Genomic DNA, 15,653 nt, shown 5'->3' on the forward strand with positions numbered 1-15,653 from the left:
TGAAAGCATGCCTCATATTCTCAGAACTCTACACACAAATCCAAAAACACACACACAATGGGCAAAACCCCTCAATTCTCCTGCAAAATGAAACTTTACATTCAAAACAATGTTATTTCTTCTCAAAATGGTATTTTGTTTTCAAATGACACACACAAACCATCATATGAATAGACATTTATAAGAACCAGTTGAACACTGATGTGCTCAATGTAAAACACTATGATGAATGTAAAACACTTCTTCTCCATTCATCGTAATGACTTAGGCCTTTTTTTGTTCAGTGTTACACTTACTACAGACAGTACATACATAAGTGTGTTGTAAAATATCTGAGAATATTGTTTGTATACTCAGAACACACAAATACACGGTAACGAATATATTTTATTTTTCCCACAAAAACAATGTACACAGTGTACATCCCAACCAACACAAAGTTGTACATACAGTGGTCTACATACAAAACAACAGAAGAATTTACTGTATACAGTTACAGTAATAAAAAAAAAATCCAATGTTGGCATCCATTGCTCCATTGAAGAGCTGACCTGTTGCTCTTTTATGCTAAAGCTCTGATTGCTAATTGTAAAACTGTGTGACGGGTGTTTGCCCATGTGATGAGTCAGTGTGCATATTTGAATGGCAGTGTGTTCCTTCTGAAAACAAGAGATTCTCTGCATGAAAATTGTGCCAAAAGCAGAGAATTGTGTGTAGTGTTTTGAAAAAAGTGTGTTTTAGAACTGCAATTTGAGTGTACAGCAGGAATTGTGCTTGTAGTTTAGCAGAATTGGCTCAGGGGGTTGGTGAATGAGTTACATGTTGTGGTCATTGTGTCTCAAGTACCAGAAAATGTGTGTAAACAATCGAGAAAAACTGTAAATAGGATTTATTCAACAGATCTCAATAAACAAAAGTTATTTTGTTCATAAATGTTTTGAAGAATCTAAAATACGAAAGTGTCACTGCATTATTCCCACATTACTTATTTGTGTAATTTAATAGTTTTAATGTTGTAAAATGTAGAAAGATTTTACATTGTAACTTTACTTTTCTTAAAAGAAAAAGAAAATTCTGAATCTTTCTATTAATTTCCAGGTTAACATTAGATTTAGAGTCCCAGATTTTCATTGACTTTGAACCCTGCTGTACATATTTGTAAAACTAAATACAAAACACAGTCCTCTCAATGCTAGTTTTAAACCACAATCTTCTTAAAATGATGTTCCTGTGAAAATGAAAATGTATCACAATCAAAGAATTACCCACTCCAAATGCATTATATGTGATTTAGCTTTGAATGTCGATCAATTTATCATCAGCACTCTGAACAATCTTTTCAAGTGCCTTTAGTATCAGAGCATCAATGTCACCCTTCGTGTCAATCTCATCATGGTAGTTCTTCACTGGGAAGATGTTTGACAATGGCACACCCGTTTTGGCACTGCACAAGTCGATCTGGACAGGAACAGAATGTTAGGTCAGACAATTAGATGTGATTGATAAGTTGAAACACGTGTATGTCTTTGGATGATATCACATACCTTCTCTTTGATCTTCTTGCTGGTGTAGATCTTTCTTAGATTATTTTTGACCAGCGGACATGCTTCATCCACTTTGGTCATGACAACCACTTGAGGAATCCCTACAGCAAATGCAGAGGCAATGTAAAGGTTATTTACATTGTTTTTCCACAATTTTTTTTCCACATTTAAGGCAGTTTGTTGTACATATCTACATGATATAATTAATTAAGCAGAAAAGTTGAGCCTTGTAACATGCCCTGTTTGCACTTGGCATTATTGTATCTGGATTTTTTTCCACCTACACATTGAAAAACACACACAAATTCAACCCAATTCATGCCCACTTCTCTCTCATGTTATGGATGTGAACTCATGAATGAAAATCATAATTAAACATTCAGATTTACCCTCATCACTGATTCTCTGGCGGATGATCTTCAACTTGTCAATAAGTTTATTATCTGTTAAGTGGATTAGATTTGCAGGTATGACATACACCAGACAGAAAGCCTTATCGGAGAGGGTGGGGTCACTGATGTAATGTTGATCCTTATGAGTGAGTGGCTGCTTCCCATCAAACTAAGATTGGAAATAAGCAATATATGTTATTCGTCAAACCTGTTGCACACACACAAACTTTATGTCGAAATGTTATTATCACAATATAGGGGTTTATTACTTTATAGCCATCCTTCACATGGCCATACAGAGTGTTGATGATGTCCTCTGGTTGTGACCCAGCCATTGCCTCAGCTTCTAAGCCCATTATGTCCTTGAAGACGAAGGGCAAAGATGTTTTCCCTCTTCTGATGGTATATGCTTTGAGCTAGTGAAGACCAAAAATATAGAGGCATAAATATTTGTAAACAATTTCCAAGAAATCATCATATGATTAACTAAAATGCTCAAGAGTAGGTCAACTGGACATCTCTAGGTCTTTTAGAAAGAAAACATGCAACTGTATAGGTGACAAATACCTACATTTTGTGTGAAACTGTAACCAGCAGCAGATGAATTAGCTAGCGCTCTAGTGGTGATCCGTCCTTGAAAGGCACTATCAACAGAGTTAATAAAGCTGGACTTTCCTGCAGCAATTTCTCCAGCAACCAGAATCTTGATGTCCTTTACATCTTCAGAACTCGGAGAGAAGTTTTCCAGCTTTTTTTTTAGGGCTTCTTCTTGTCTGTCAAATGAAAACAACATTTTACAGAACTTCATTTAAAGCTTCTGTCAGCCCACGTGATTTTGCCATAGTTATGGACGCCATTCAGTGGAGCTATTGCACTTCTAAATAACTCAGTTGAGTCTTTATCCTCCTTTATTTCCTTGACAAATCCCTGTAAAACAGCAATAGGAAAAATGTGCTTTGAGTTCAGACCTTCTCACAGGAATAGAAAGATTCGACACTTCTCCACATATGCATCTGTCATCTGGATGCTTTACAACCAATGCCAGCCCATAATTCAATGTGCACCAATCTTAGTCTAGTAATAACCACACTATCCCTCCTTCCTAAACCTATATTTATTTAATTTTTCACTATTGGCTGAAGAAAAAAATTATGTCTGCCTTTATTTCCCTCTTCCCATTCTTTTTGCAATCATTTTATTAATCCTTGCTGAATAATTTACACTCAACCCTTCCATACTTTACTTCCAATACTCAAAATGTATATACAGGTTTGTTTATTTTTTTATTACTATTATTATTTTTTATTTTTTTTCCATTTTATCGGCCTAATCGTTTCCTTGCACTCTTATGTGAGCTGTAACCCAAAGCAATCCCACTGTATTCCCCATATTAAAGCAACACCATGTAGTTTTTCAACCTTCATAATATATTTCGATGACTCTTGTGATGGTACATCGACTTACAATCGGTGTCTGCCATAGCTTGACGGGGTCTGTATCGCTTTTACTGGCACTACGGAACTTCGGGGTTCGGGTAGTAACCCGAGCACAAAAAGAACTACAAAATTCGACTGCTTTACGGTAGTGTTGCACGGTGCACCGATACTTCAAAAGTATCGCGATTCTCGGAAATTAAAAACGTCACGATTCCTAAATTTAATAGTATCGATACTTCTAAGAATGACCACGTTCCAGATTTGTAAGGCCGGCGACACACTGGATGCGTGGCGTGAGCGTCTCAGCTGCGTGGCGTGTTCGTTTTTATTTCGGCTCCCATGTTAACAGGTTAGAGCTAACACACTGCCTGCGTGACACGTGCGGAAAATGCGTGCATGCTAGAAATAGAACCGACGCCTATTTTTCACGTGACACGCAAGCGTGTTGGAAGCATTTCCAGGCAAAATAGAATAGGAAAAGATGTCATTTTGACACGAATACATATTAATAAATGACATTTTGATGTTTGAAAGTCTCTAGGTTTTGACATAAATGCAGATATAAATGTAATTAAAAAAAATATTATCGATTTTCAAATACTGCACATGTCAATAAAGAGCGAAATATTCTGTAGCCTATTTTGCCGTCAACACTGCCGACGTTGTCTTTGCTGCTATATATTTATGTTTAACATGAAGTATAAGCCTTAGCCTTCCACAACTCTCTCCCCATATGTCAAATATATCACCAATGAGGCTTATCATATGTTACCAATATTAAACATTGTTTAATATAATCGCTGTTCATATTTTTATTCAAAGTTCAGAATCAAGATAAAGTTATTACCGGTAACTCTTATGTTTCTTATGATAACTGAGATAATGCTGCTAAATTTATTATTTTTTTACCTTGAATGTCATTGCTCTAATTTATTTTTTATATTTTTATATTTCATATTTTGTTCAAATGTTTAATATATCTGCAGTTCTTATGTTCATTTATTAGTGTGTTATATGATTAGAATGTTGTCCCGGTTTTAAAATAAAGCACAGCAATGATATTTGAGAGTGTCTCCCTTTTCAGGAAAAGTATCGAAATCGCAATTCTTGACTTGGTATCGGTATCGAAACAATAATTTTGGTATCGTGACAACACTACTTTACGGCATAACTCACTTCCCCCTCACCCCCACTTCCTCAAATTCGGACGTGAGAGCCCACGTAGCGTTTGTTTGCCGGCTGGTATAACGTGTGTATGTTGTTGTCATGGCCGAAGCAGCAACGAAACTGAAGAAGGCAAAGGTTTTGACTGAGGAGACTAGGAAGAGAAAAAGGGAGAGTGACAAAATCAAAGGCCGGACGAGGATCAATATTGGTCCAGCTTTCGCTCGCTGGCATGAGCTAAAGGAGGAGGAGGGGTGCCCGACCGATGCTGACTTGGCTGTCATGCTGTTGGACTAGTATATTGACAAAAAAAAAAAGTCAGAAGTAAGCCTATGTCTAAACGGCGTGTACAAGTTTGGTAGGGGCTACATTCTTGCAAGTAAATAATCGATAATTAGACAGACAAAATCATCTTTTAGGCTAACTAGCCTAATGACTGCAAGCTGATAGTCATGTTTGTTTATTTATTTTTCTGGTGAAAGTGTCTTGCCTCAGGCTATAATGCAAATCGATTTTTCAACTTTGCAGATTCATCTATGGTAGCTTGATATTATAATATTGACGATATATGGCTATTACCTACCACACAAACATTGATTTGAATTAGTATATCCTACTATAATGACGCTGGCTTGTAAATGTGAGCTACGCGACCTTTTGGCGTTTGAAAAAAATAAAACCCATGAAATTATATATGACATGCTGAAATATATGCCACTGTACCTGGGATGAAGACATTTCACACGCAACGCAGGCAGTCTGCCCAAGACGTGAGATCTCCTTCTGCAGAGTTCGGGGTATCAGCTTGTCAACAAATGCACGTGTATCCCCAGGTGTAACCATGACAGATTTTACGACAGTAGTAGAAGACAATACTGTTTCCCAACTGTAGGGGGAACCCTGAGAGCAAAACTTGCATGGTGTTGCTTTAATTATTCAATTCAATGTTACTTGTATTTCTTCTATTAAATCTGATCCGGCTCTACTCTTCCTTCCTTTTATTGCCATTAAAGCTGCAGTTGAGTCTGAGCATATTACTCTTTTACCAGTACCATTTTCCTCAACCCATCCAAGGGGCCCATTAAATAGCCACAAGCTCTGTAGTAATGACACATTATCTGAAACTTGTTTTCCATTCTTTATATTTAAGTTTTTCTATTAATTTTGTTCATTGATCCATCTATATTTGCATACTCTGTCCAATTACTTTTTAAATAATTGTTAATTGTTAAGGACTATGAGACAACAAAAGTTGTTGTCAAATGTTTGCATCGGAATGGACTATATATAAGTACATAATTTATTAAGTGGAGTTCTTCAAGTGGTCTGTGGAGGGCAGCAATACGCCTTAGATGCTTGTAGTCTGCCGCAAATAACAAAAGAAGAAGGAGAATAATAACTCCACCCCACCACCTCTATCCATAGGCTGTGTCCAAATTCAGGGTCTACATCCTTCGGAGTACTCATTTGAAGGATGTTACGTCACAGCGCAGCGACGAAGGCTGTCCAAATTCGTAGGATCCTTCAAATGCGGCCCACAAATACGTCCTCCTTTTCCCCGAATTGGAAGGATGGGTGTGGTGGATCCTTTCCCGTCCTACCTATCCCATAATTCTTTTCGGCAGAGCGTAATGGCGGACGAAGCGAGCGGTAGCGGAGTGGGAGAGGAGTATGCTTTTCGATGCAAGTTTTTTAAAAACTGGCTTTTCAAAAAAAAATAAGGTATAAAATTATAAAAAAAAAATTTTTAATAAGGAATGGCCAAAGCTCAGGCTTGTCATGTATTTGGCTTTTCATTCTTGGATAAGAATTGTGAACACCCCCATACTGAGATATAATTTATTTTTCACATTAAATTAAATAAAGTTTTCTTATTGTGGGAAAAGCATATTCTGTCATTGACCCGATTTTAGCAATAACAAAGATAACTGATGGATCCTTTATGGTAATACATATGATATGGTACAACTACAGTGCAATGCAAATAGTAAATATAAGATAAAGTGAGAGGTAGGCTAATAGTAAATAGTTTAGTCAATAAAATAAACAAACAGTATACAGCAAATAAAATAGTAATGAAAAGTATAATTATATAATATCATAAGTACTAATATAATAATAATAATAATAATAATAATAATAATATATTGATAATAGCATATAGTTTATGTATAATACTATAATAATAGCAATAGAATATGAAATATCAATTACAGAATATAGACAATAAAAAATAATAAGTTAAATAGTTACTATGAAGAGTAAAATAATTTAACAGCATAACTATAATAGATTGATAATCGCAAGTGGTATATTATTATAATAACAATAATAAATATTGTAAATGTATACATTTTAACATATTATTACATAGGCTATATAAAATAAAATGACGCAACCCTGTCTCTTTTTGTAAAATTTCAGTTTTTAAAAGGTATAAGAAGCTACAAGTCAAGAAATAAAGTAAACGATTCAGTCAAACATACAGCAGGCTACACCGTTAAAGTTAAATAAGCCTAAATATATAAAGTTATGAAACTTCACTTTGCCCTCAGCCACAACAATCTGCCAAGGAACAAATTATAGATTAATGAAACCAAAGATCGCCTGTTAGATAAACACAAGACGAATTATTCTCACTAGACTGACAGCGGCGAACGTCAGAACGTAGCCGAGGCAAGGCTGTTCTCGGCGGGGTACATGAGCGCTGAGCGCCCGGTGATCCCTGGATCTCACAACTCCGAAACCGTCAGATAACATTTTTAAAATGGCGCTCTCTTTATAAATAAACCACAGATTTGAGCTTTAAACAACTACATTGTCGACTGAAAAACTCTTAAAACTACATTTCGTGACACAGTAACAGTAGTATTTTTAAATTTCGCGGCCTTTCTCCTCTGAAAATATGTGAAAGAAGGGTAGGCTGTCCAAATTCACAAACACCGACTTCCGGGCTTTGCGGTCGTCGGAGGACCCCTCCTCCATCAACCGGGTAGGAAGGATCCTAAGGAGGATGCAGACCCTGAATTTGGACACAGCCATAGACAGTAGCCATATAAACTCTATCTGGAATGAAGTGGCACAAGCAGTTCGGATCATCTCTGCTTATTTACGATGCAAGGGTAAATAAAGAACTGCTTCTTTCTATAAGTAACGTTACAGCGTTTTCTTTATTTAGTTCAAGTTCATTTATATAGCACATTTACAACAGCCACTAGTCTGACCAAAGTGCTTTACAGAACAACATGATTAAAAGAAGATATAACATGCATAACAACAAATAAATAAATAAAAACGAGAGCAACATAGAGTAACCATAAAACAGGAATAGCAGTATCAGACTCAAATATAAATTAGTAAAACCACCCGATGAAAATAATCAATATACTAAAGAAAACAGGTAGGTTCTAATCTCTAGAGGCAGGGCGTTCCAGAGTCGTGTTTTGTACAAGCTGAAGACGAGCAATTTGAGACTTGGATGTACCGCAATATAAAGAAGTGCAGTAATCTAGCCGAGACGTAACAAAAGCATGAACAGCCATTTCTAGTTTTCGGAATGAGAAAGCCTTTGATTTTAGAACAATAAACGAAGTTTATATAAGCTGGATTCTCGAGGTCGGACATCTGGGACTTGTACTCCCATAATGCACTGCGCGCGCATAGCAACCGCGGCGAAGGGTAAAACAAACAAGCGCCCGCCATTGAGCAACACGAAGCGGAAGACAAACGAGCGCCGAGCTCTTTTCCTTTGGTTGCAAATCATGTCGAAAAACTGTTGTGTTGTTGGTTGCACCAACAACACAACACAACGGTATCTCTTATCTGTTGGTTGCACCAACAACAGCGTAAAAAGGAGTGACCTCTCCATTATTTGATTCCTAGCGAGGCAACTGAGCCAGAAAGGAGAGAGAAATGGCTCCAGGCGATTGGAAGAGGTGTTGGTTCACACAGCACAAAGCGTGTGTTTATCTGCCACTGCCTTGTACTTTCTTATTGTATTTTTTATTTATTTTCTTTATTGTACAACACTTTGGTCAACCGTGTTGTTGTTTTTAATAGTGCTTTATAAATAAACTGGATTGCATTGGATACTTTTACTTTACTCAAGTACATTTTATGATGAATACTTTTTACTTTTACTTAACTACAGTTTAGAGCCTGTATCTGTACTTTTCTACTTCATTACATTTTTAAAATTGGGTATTTTCTAAGTGACCTCTGGTTTAGTCCCAGTTTAGACCTAGTTTAGTCCTGATTTATAACTGGTTTAGTCCTGATTTAGTGGTGCACCCATTTAGACCTTGTTTTGATTCAAAGGATTAAAAACAAAATCCTGCACAATAATCTCTTAAGAAATACTTTATACTTATATTCAATAACTCTGTATCAGAGCCATGAACACTTTAAATAATAAAATAATACTCTATGTAAACAACACCTGAATTACATTTGAACAAATCAAAAAGTGAGGAAGCTCATGAACACTTAATAACATTAAATAACTCTGTATCAGAGCCATGAACACTTAATAACTCTGTATCAGACTAATGTAAACTGAATAACCTGTTCCATTTGTATTTACTGCTCTATTTGCACTCACGTTATGTGGTATGCCCACATTCACATTGCTGCTAAGGTACATCTGTCACAAAAGCGCTTTACATGAGTGTTTTATTACATTCACTTCTCATCACCGACATACATTCGCATACACAGATATCATTCATCATTAATACAAAGTAGTCCGTTAGTATCCATAACTGACGTAATCCACTGCAAAACTTCGGTGAATAGATACCTTTTACCCTTCAAACATGGCGGCGGCTTGTTGCTACGCAGGTCACATGATTTGTGACGTAACGCCGACCAAGAGATTACGGAGGAAATATTTGTCATACAAGGACCAGTTGAGCATTGTCTTTGAACTGGTGGAGAAATTCTCTTCTGTGTCTGGTTTAATTAATGTAAGGCTTAATCGATCCAAATGTGAGCTGTTGCCACTTCATTGTTGTAGTGACTCTGCTATTGATAACATTCCAGTTAAACAGAATGTAAAATATTTAGGTATACATGTATGTAAAAATATTATAGTTAGACAGAACTTAAATTTTTCGAATAGGATACAGAAAACCAAATTAATATTCAATTGCTGGCTACAAAGAGACTTGTCCGTCTTAGGTAGAGTATTACTCTCCAAGGCAGAAGGCCTTTCTCGCTTTGTTTACCCTTCTTTGTCTCTATTTGTAAAGGACTCAATTGCTAATCAAGTCAACAAGACTTTTTTAGATTTCATTTGGAAGAACAAGTCTCATAGGCTTAAAAAGAATGTTCTCTCTAACCCTAAAGAAAAGGGAGGTCTAGAGATTTTGGATTTTATAGATGTGGTCAACACATTCAAAATTAATTGGTTAAAAAGGTGCATTCGAAATCCTGATTCTATTTTTTTCTTTATTCCGAACTTTATTTTTAATAAGCTGGGTGGGCTCTCGTTTCTTCTAAAGTGTAATTTTCAACCAAATAAACTACCTATCAAACTGTCCAACTTCCATCAACAGTCCCTCTTGGCCTGGAAATTATCCTTCAATCACAACTTCTCACCACACAAATCTCTCCTTTGGAGCAACAGCGACATTCTTATTAGGAATAAATCAGTATTCTTCCCTAAGTGGTTCGATAGAGGAATTAACCATGTACTCTGCTAATTTGATGATTCTGGCACCATGCTCTCTTATGAACAGTTTATGGAAGCTCATGATTTCCCAATACCTTTTAAAGATTTTAAATCTATCACTGATGCCATCCCTATCGGAATCAGACAATTAATTAAAAATCATCTGAGCTATGGAAACAAAGATATCAGACAGATTTCACTTATGTTGGATGGTGTAGAACTGTCTGATAAAAAATGTAACAATAAGCATATTCGCCGACATTTGCAAAAGAGTAACTCCATTGCTCCAAGGGGGATGTTTTATTGGAATTCCTTAATAAGTGAAATAAATTGGAAAAAAACATGGTTGATTCCTCACAAATTATACTGTATCTCTAATAAAGCTAAAGAGGTCCACTTTAAACTTTTACATAACATTTACCCTACAAATTGTTTTGTTGCTAAGTTTCTAGACATTGACACATGCTGCAGCTTTTGTAAACAGGACACTTAAACCATTCCTCATTTATTTTTTAATTGTCCAGTTACCAAAAGGTTTTGGGAAGATTTGGGTACTCACTTTCTCCAATCTAAAAATATAACTCACTCATTCACCCTGAAAGATATTATCTGTTACTTTTGTTTCCCACAAGATGGCACCCTGGAGTTTGTATTAAATTTTATAATCTTATATGCTAAGTTCTTTATACACAAGCAGACATTTAATAAGTCTTCCTTATGTTTTAAACATTATATTTTGGAACTTAAAGGGATAGTTCACTTTGAAATTAATTTTTGATATGTTTTAGCTTACCTCAAGGGCATCCAAGATGTAGGTGTCTTTGTTTCCGCAGTAGTTTCAATTTTGATATTTTTAGGTCAAACCGTTCTTGTCTGTCAGTCATATAATGCAGGTCGATGGTCACTGGCTCAAAACACAAGCACAGAGTCCAAATTAAAACAATTCCCCACGTCCAAATGAAACAATTCCCCATCATAAGTACACATTGATGGCCTAAGACACGAAACGAGCGGTTTGTGTGAGAAAACGGACAGTATTTATATCGTTGTTATCTCTTGAAAACAGCACACGTCCAAATGATCTGACAGCGCGGGCGGGTATAGATATATACATAGATGTCGCCTTGGCTACTGCAGTTCATTGGAACGAAACCGTAGCCAAGCGACATCTAGTGTTTACATCTATACCCGCCCGCTGGCGGGTATAGATGTATACACTAGATGTCGCCTTCGCTACTGCAGTTCATTGGAACGAAACCGTAGCCAAGGCGACATCTATGTATATATCTATACCCACCCGCGCCGTCAGATCATTTGGACGTGTGCTGTTTTCAAGAGATAACAACGATATAAATACTGTTCGTTTTCTCACACAAACCGCTCGTTTCGTGTCTTAGGCCATCAATGTGTACTTATGATGGGGAATTGTTTTAATTTGGACTCTGTGCTTGTGCTTTGAGACAGTGACCATCGACCTGCATTATATGATTGACAGACAAGAACGGTTTGACCTAAAAATATCAAAATTGAAACTACTGCGGAAACAAAGACACCTACATCTTGGATGCCCTTGAGGTAAGCTAAAACATATCAAAAATTAATTTCAAAGTGAACTATCCCTTTAATATGCTTCTTAAATCACACAAGCTTGTAAAGAACAAGAAGAATGGAAAACTTTTGTGTAAATATTATGACCTATTTCCCGAATCCTCTTAATATTCTTATTTTTCCACCTCTATTTAGTATGTATGTTTTTTTGTTTTTTCTTCTTCTTCTTTTTGTTTGTTGTGTTCTTTGTCTCAGGTATGGTATGTCTGTATAAATGTTTGATTGTATATTGATGGTTTTACACGTTTGTACCCAATGTTACCTTAAAAAAAAAAAAAATTGTCATACTGTCATACAGGAAAGGAAGTCTGTAGTAATGTAAGTCTTAATATAAATATATATATATATATATATATATAAATAAATATATATATATATATATATATATATATATATATATATATATATATATATATATACCTATAATCACGTAGACCTATAAAGCCACAATTTGATGCTCTGCATTAACTTTTTAATTTTATGTGGTCGGTCAATTTTGACTGCAAACATCTAAGAAGTGACTTTTTTTTTAATGACCACTTAGACTCATCAAATGAAATACAGTTTTTATTTTATTATTTTCAGATTGCATATCTAAAATGATTGAATCACTCAAAATGAGGAAACCATTTTATAAATAGGCTATTATAAGTTTGAGTATTACCCTGTTAAAAAATAACTAATAATAATTTTCAAAAAAATAATCAATATTGCCATTAATGATATAAACATCTGAGGATAAAATGGATAATTTTCTACTTTTTGGCATTTTCACAAGTAAAATGTATATCCATGCTAAAATAATTAATACAAGTTGCCTAGTAATGTTATAATATTGTTAGAAAGTTACATCAGACATTATCATGGCCAAGTATAATTTTCCACTAAACATATTTTACAGGGAAATAAATTCTCACCCCACACCGTATTTTCTGTTTTATCTAAACAGATCAGTGTTTTGACTGCTGTGCACAAAGACATGTCTGTACATAAAAACGAAATAAAGTATGTCTGCATACAGAATAGCTTATGCACATGTAAGGCTTACCCCCAGTCAAATTCCCTCCATGGTGTATCCAGTTCTATGGAAACACATTTAGCAATTAAGTTTAACAATAATTTAGTAGTATCTCTCTGAGAATGTATCTATATGGAAGAAAGACCCTCTCACCTGGATTTGGTGGCGCTGGTTTTGAGTCTTCAGCTCCCATTTTGTTTTTGCTTTTTTTCACCCCCTTCAATATAATTATATCAGCTCTCTCCTGGAGTACAGTTGACTTGTATTAAGCAAGGGAAATCAGAGCCGTTATATACTGTAGGCTAAATTTCAATTTCACTTTCATTTTTACAAGCATAATAAAAAATGCCCACACCCATTCTTGTTCTTTTTAGTTGTCTATGCTGTTGATCACACATTGACATGTATATTATTTTCAAACAGTAGATACCACCCATAAATATGAGTTAAATGATGCACTGTGCACATTATGTTGTTGCAGCCTTATGCTTAAATTATTTTCACATCAGTCTACACTCTACCCATAACGACAAAGCAGAAAACTGATTTGTTGATAACTTTGCAAATTTATAAAAAAAAAAGAAACAGAACAGAGCCAAAATATTTGTATTTTGATCTTGCAGACTCTTTGTAACCTTTTTAAATAAACCAGTTCTAAATATAATTTCATATGTATTTTTATATAAGGAAAAAACATTGTCTTATAATACTAAATAAAAAAAATACAGATGAAAGTTGTTGAAAAAAAATTATATAAAAGCAGAGGGAACTATGGAGTGCTGTGTTATCGTGAGTTGGCGATAGTGAAGAGCAACGGCAGTGTAGGAGTAATTAGTGGATTCATTGTAATGGGCCTGGTTGTAAAAATTAAACCGTGATTTTTACGGTAAAAAAACAGCAGCTGTGGTTGCCAGAACTTTACCGTCAAAAATACGGTAGCAACGTTATTGGTTTTACAGACTTAACTTAAAATTTACAGTAATAAACTGTATTTTATTATCTGATATAATGTGAATTTACCATCCTATTGAACTATTAATATCTGTTTTGTACCATTGTAATACACTGATAACCACCAATCACAGCAGTGATGAGAGTCACATGATCAATCAAAGCTCATCACAAGAAGCTCTTCCACAAGAAGGTTAATACTAATTTATAAAAGCTGCATAGTGTCATTCACACAAACATTAAACACCATCATGGTAACACATGAAATTTAAAAAAATGCAATAAACATTAATTTAACAACATTAAATGTAACATAAAACCCTAATGTACATAACTGATTAGAAAAAATGAAAAAAAAAAAAAAACTATGAAGAAACAGTTATTTCAACAAAAATACATCAAATGTGAAGTGTCACACAGGGAATTGTGGGAATGCCAATTTACGGTTTTTCACTGTAAATTATACAATGAGTTGTTCTTTTTCACTTTCAAAAACTGTAAATTTAACGGTATTTTACAGCAAAATTACATTAAATGTACCGTTAGATCTATCACAGTTATTTACCGTATATAGTACGGAAACTTTCTGTTAACCAATTAACAGTTTTTCACTGTAGCATTTTTACAGTCTTTTACCGTTAAAATTACGATAATTTTTTACAGTGAAATCTTGCACTTGGAAACACTTTGGAGAGGACAACACTTAAAACCAGATGATCACTGGTGAACGGTTCTGTGTGGAACCTGCTTATCTCAAACAAGCCTAATGAGTGCCATCATGCATGATCTGGATAAATCATACATAAACTGGAGCCATTTTACCCTCAGAAATCCCCCAAAACACAACACTTAGTGTTATATTACCTTAGCATTAAATTGCTTGCATTTCTTACAGATTAAACAAACCAAGACACTATTTGGCTAATAATAAGTGAATAAGTTTGTAATAAGAATATGACTTAAGAGTTCCACAGAAATGTTCCTTACTTGAAATCTGGCTCATGTCTCGACACAGGAGAAAAAAAGAAGTCCTCATATTGTGCCATAATTAAACAAACAAATCCAGCATTTTGCAAACAAACTCGATCTGCTTTGCAAAGGAAAACTCGACTCGCAAACAAACAGAAAGCAATGTGCAGGTACAAAGGTCAATTTGAGCGAAAATGCAGTGGAGTAACAAATTGTGTTTTACAAATATAAATAAATGAGCCAAGATAATATTTCACAAATAAATACAAACCATCCAACAAATTGCATGTAATCTTTGAACAAATACCAAATCTAGTGCATACAAATGCATATCTGTCTGTTATGATTGTGAGACACTTGGCTTTTTATAAGATCTCTTGGCTCAATTCTCTCACAAATGTGTCCAGGCAGATCTTCTCACAAATGCTGTTGAGCAACTTCCTCTTCTAAAACAGATGGGGCTAAACTAGGATTCATTTACCGCTAGTCTCCGGGAGAAGCACTGATTTGAAACTTGCCTTTGCCTACAGGACTGACCGAAAACATGGGGACAGTTGTAAAATAGTATTTAATTGTAGAATTTATGTAGTATTTCAGGTTTTTAAGAAAATTAAGTGAATAATTCACTTCAAAGTTTTGTTTCTTTTTTTTTTATGTGTTTGTCATTTACTCCCCCTAATTTCATCTTTGAAACACAAAAGTAGACATTAAGGTGTAGAACCATCATCCCGTTATATGCATCATATTGAATACTCATTTGCTACTACTGTATAACTCATTTGAACTGTTATTTTGTATTTTGTGAGCCCAATACATTTTGTGAACTGCAGGAGACAGGAATATGTCAAGTCATGCTTTACTTCCAAATTACTTCCAGTTTCCATTTACTGGAATGCTGCC

General features: G+C 35.1%; 1 protein-coding gene across 1 annotated transcript; it reads right to left on the minus strand.

Annotated features, from left to right (window-relative positions):
• Positions 1-369: 369 nt before the first annotated feature.
• On the minus strand, positions 370-13,150 carry LOC311286044 (interferon-induced protein 44-like). The gene is made up of 7 exons (XM_084402068.1): positions 12,987-13,150; positions 12,864-12,897; positions 2,508-2,709; positions 2,206-2,352; positions 1,934-2,105; positions 1,545-1,645; positions 370-1,458 (listed from the first exon to the last, which is right to left on the minus strand). The coding sequence occupies exons 1-7, from the start codon at positions 13,024-13,026 to the stop codon at positions 1,291-1,293; spliced, it is 864 nt and encodes a 287-aa protein (XP_084258194.1). The 5' UTR covers positions 13,027-13,150; the 3' UTR covers positions 370-1,290.
• Between the last annotated feature and the right edge of the window lie 2,503 nt (positions 13,151-15,653).

Source organism: Rutilus rutilus (assembly GCF_951802725.1).
Source record: "Rutilus rutilus genome assembly, chromosome: 2".
Classification (NCBI taxonomy): Eukaryota; Metazoa; Chordata; class Actinopteri; order Cypriniformes; family Leuciscidae; genus Rutilus; species Rutilus rutilus.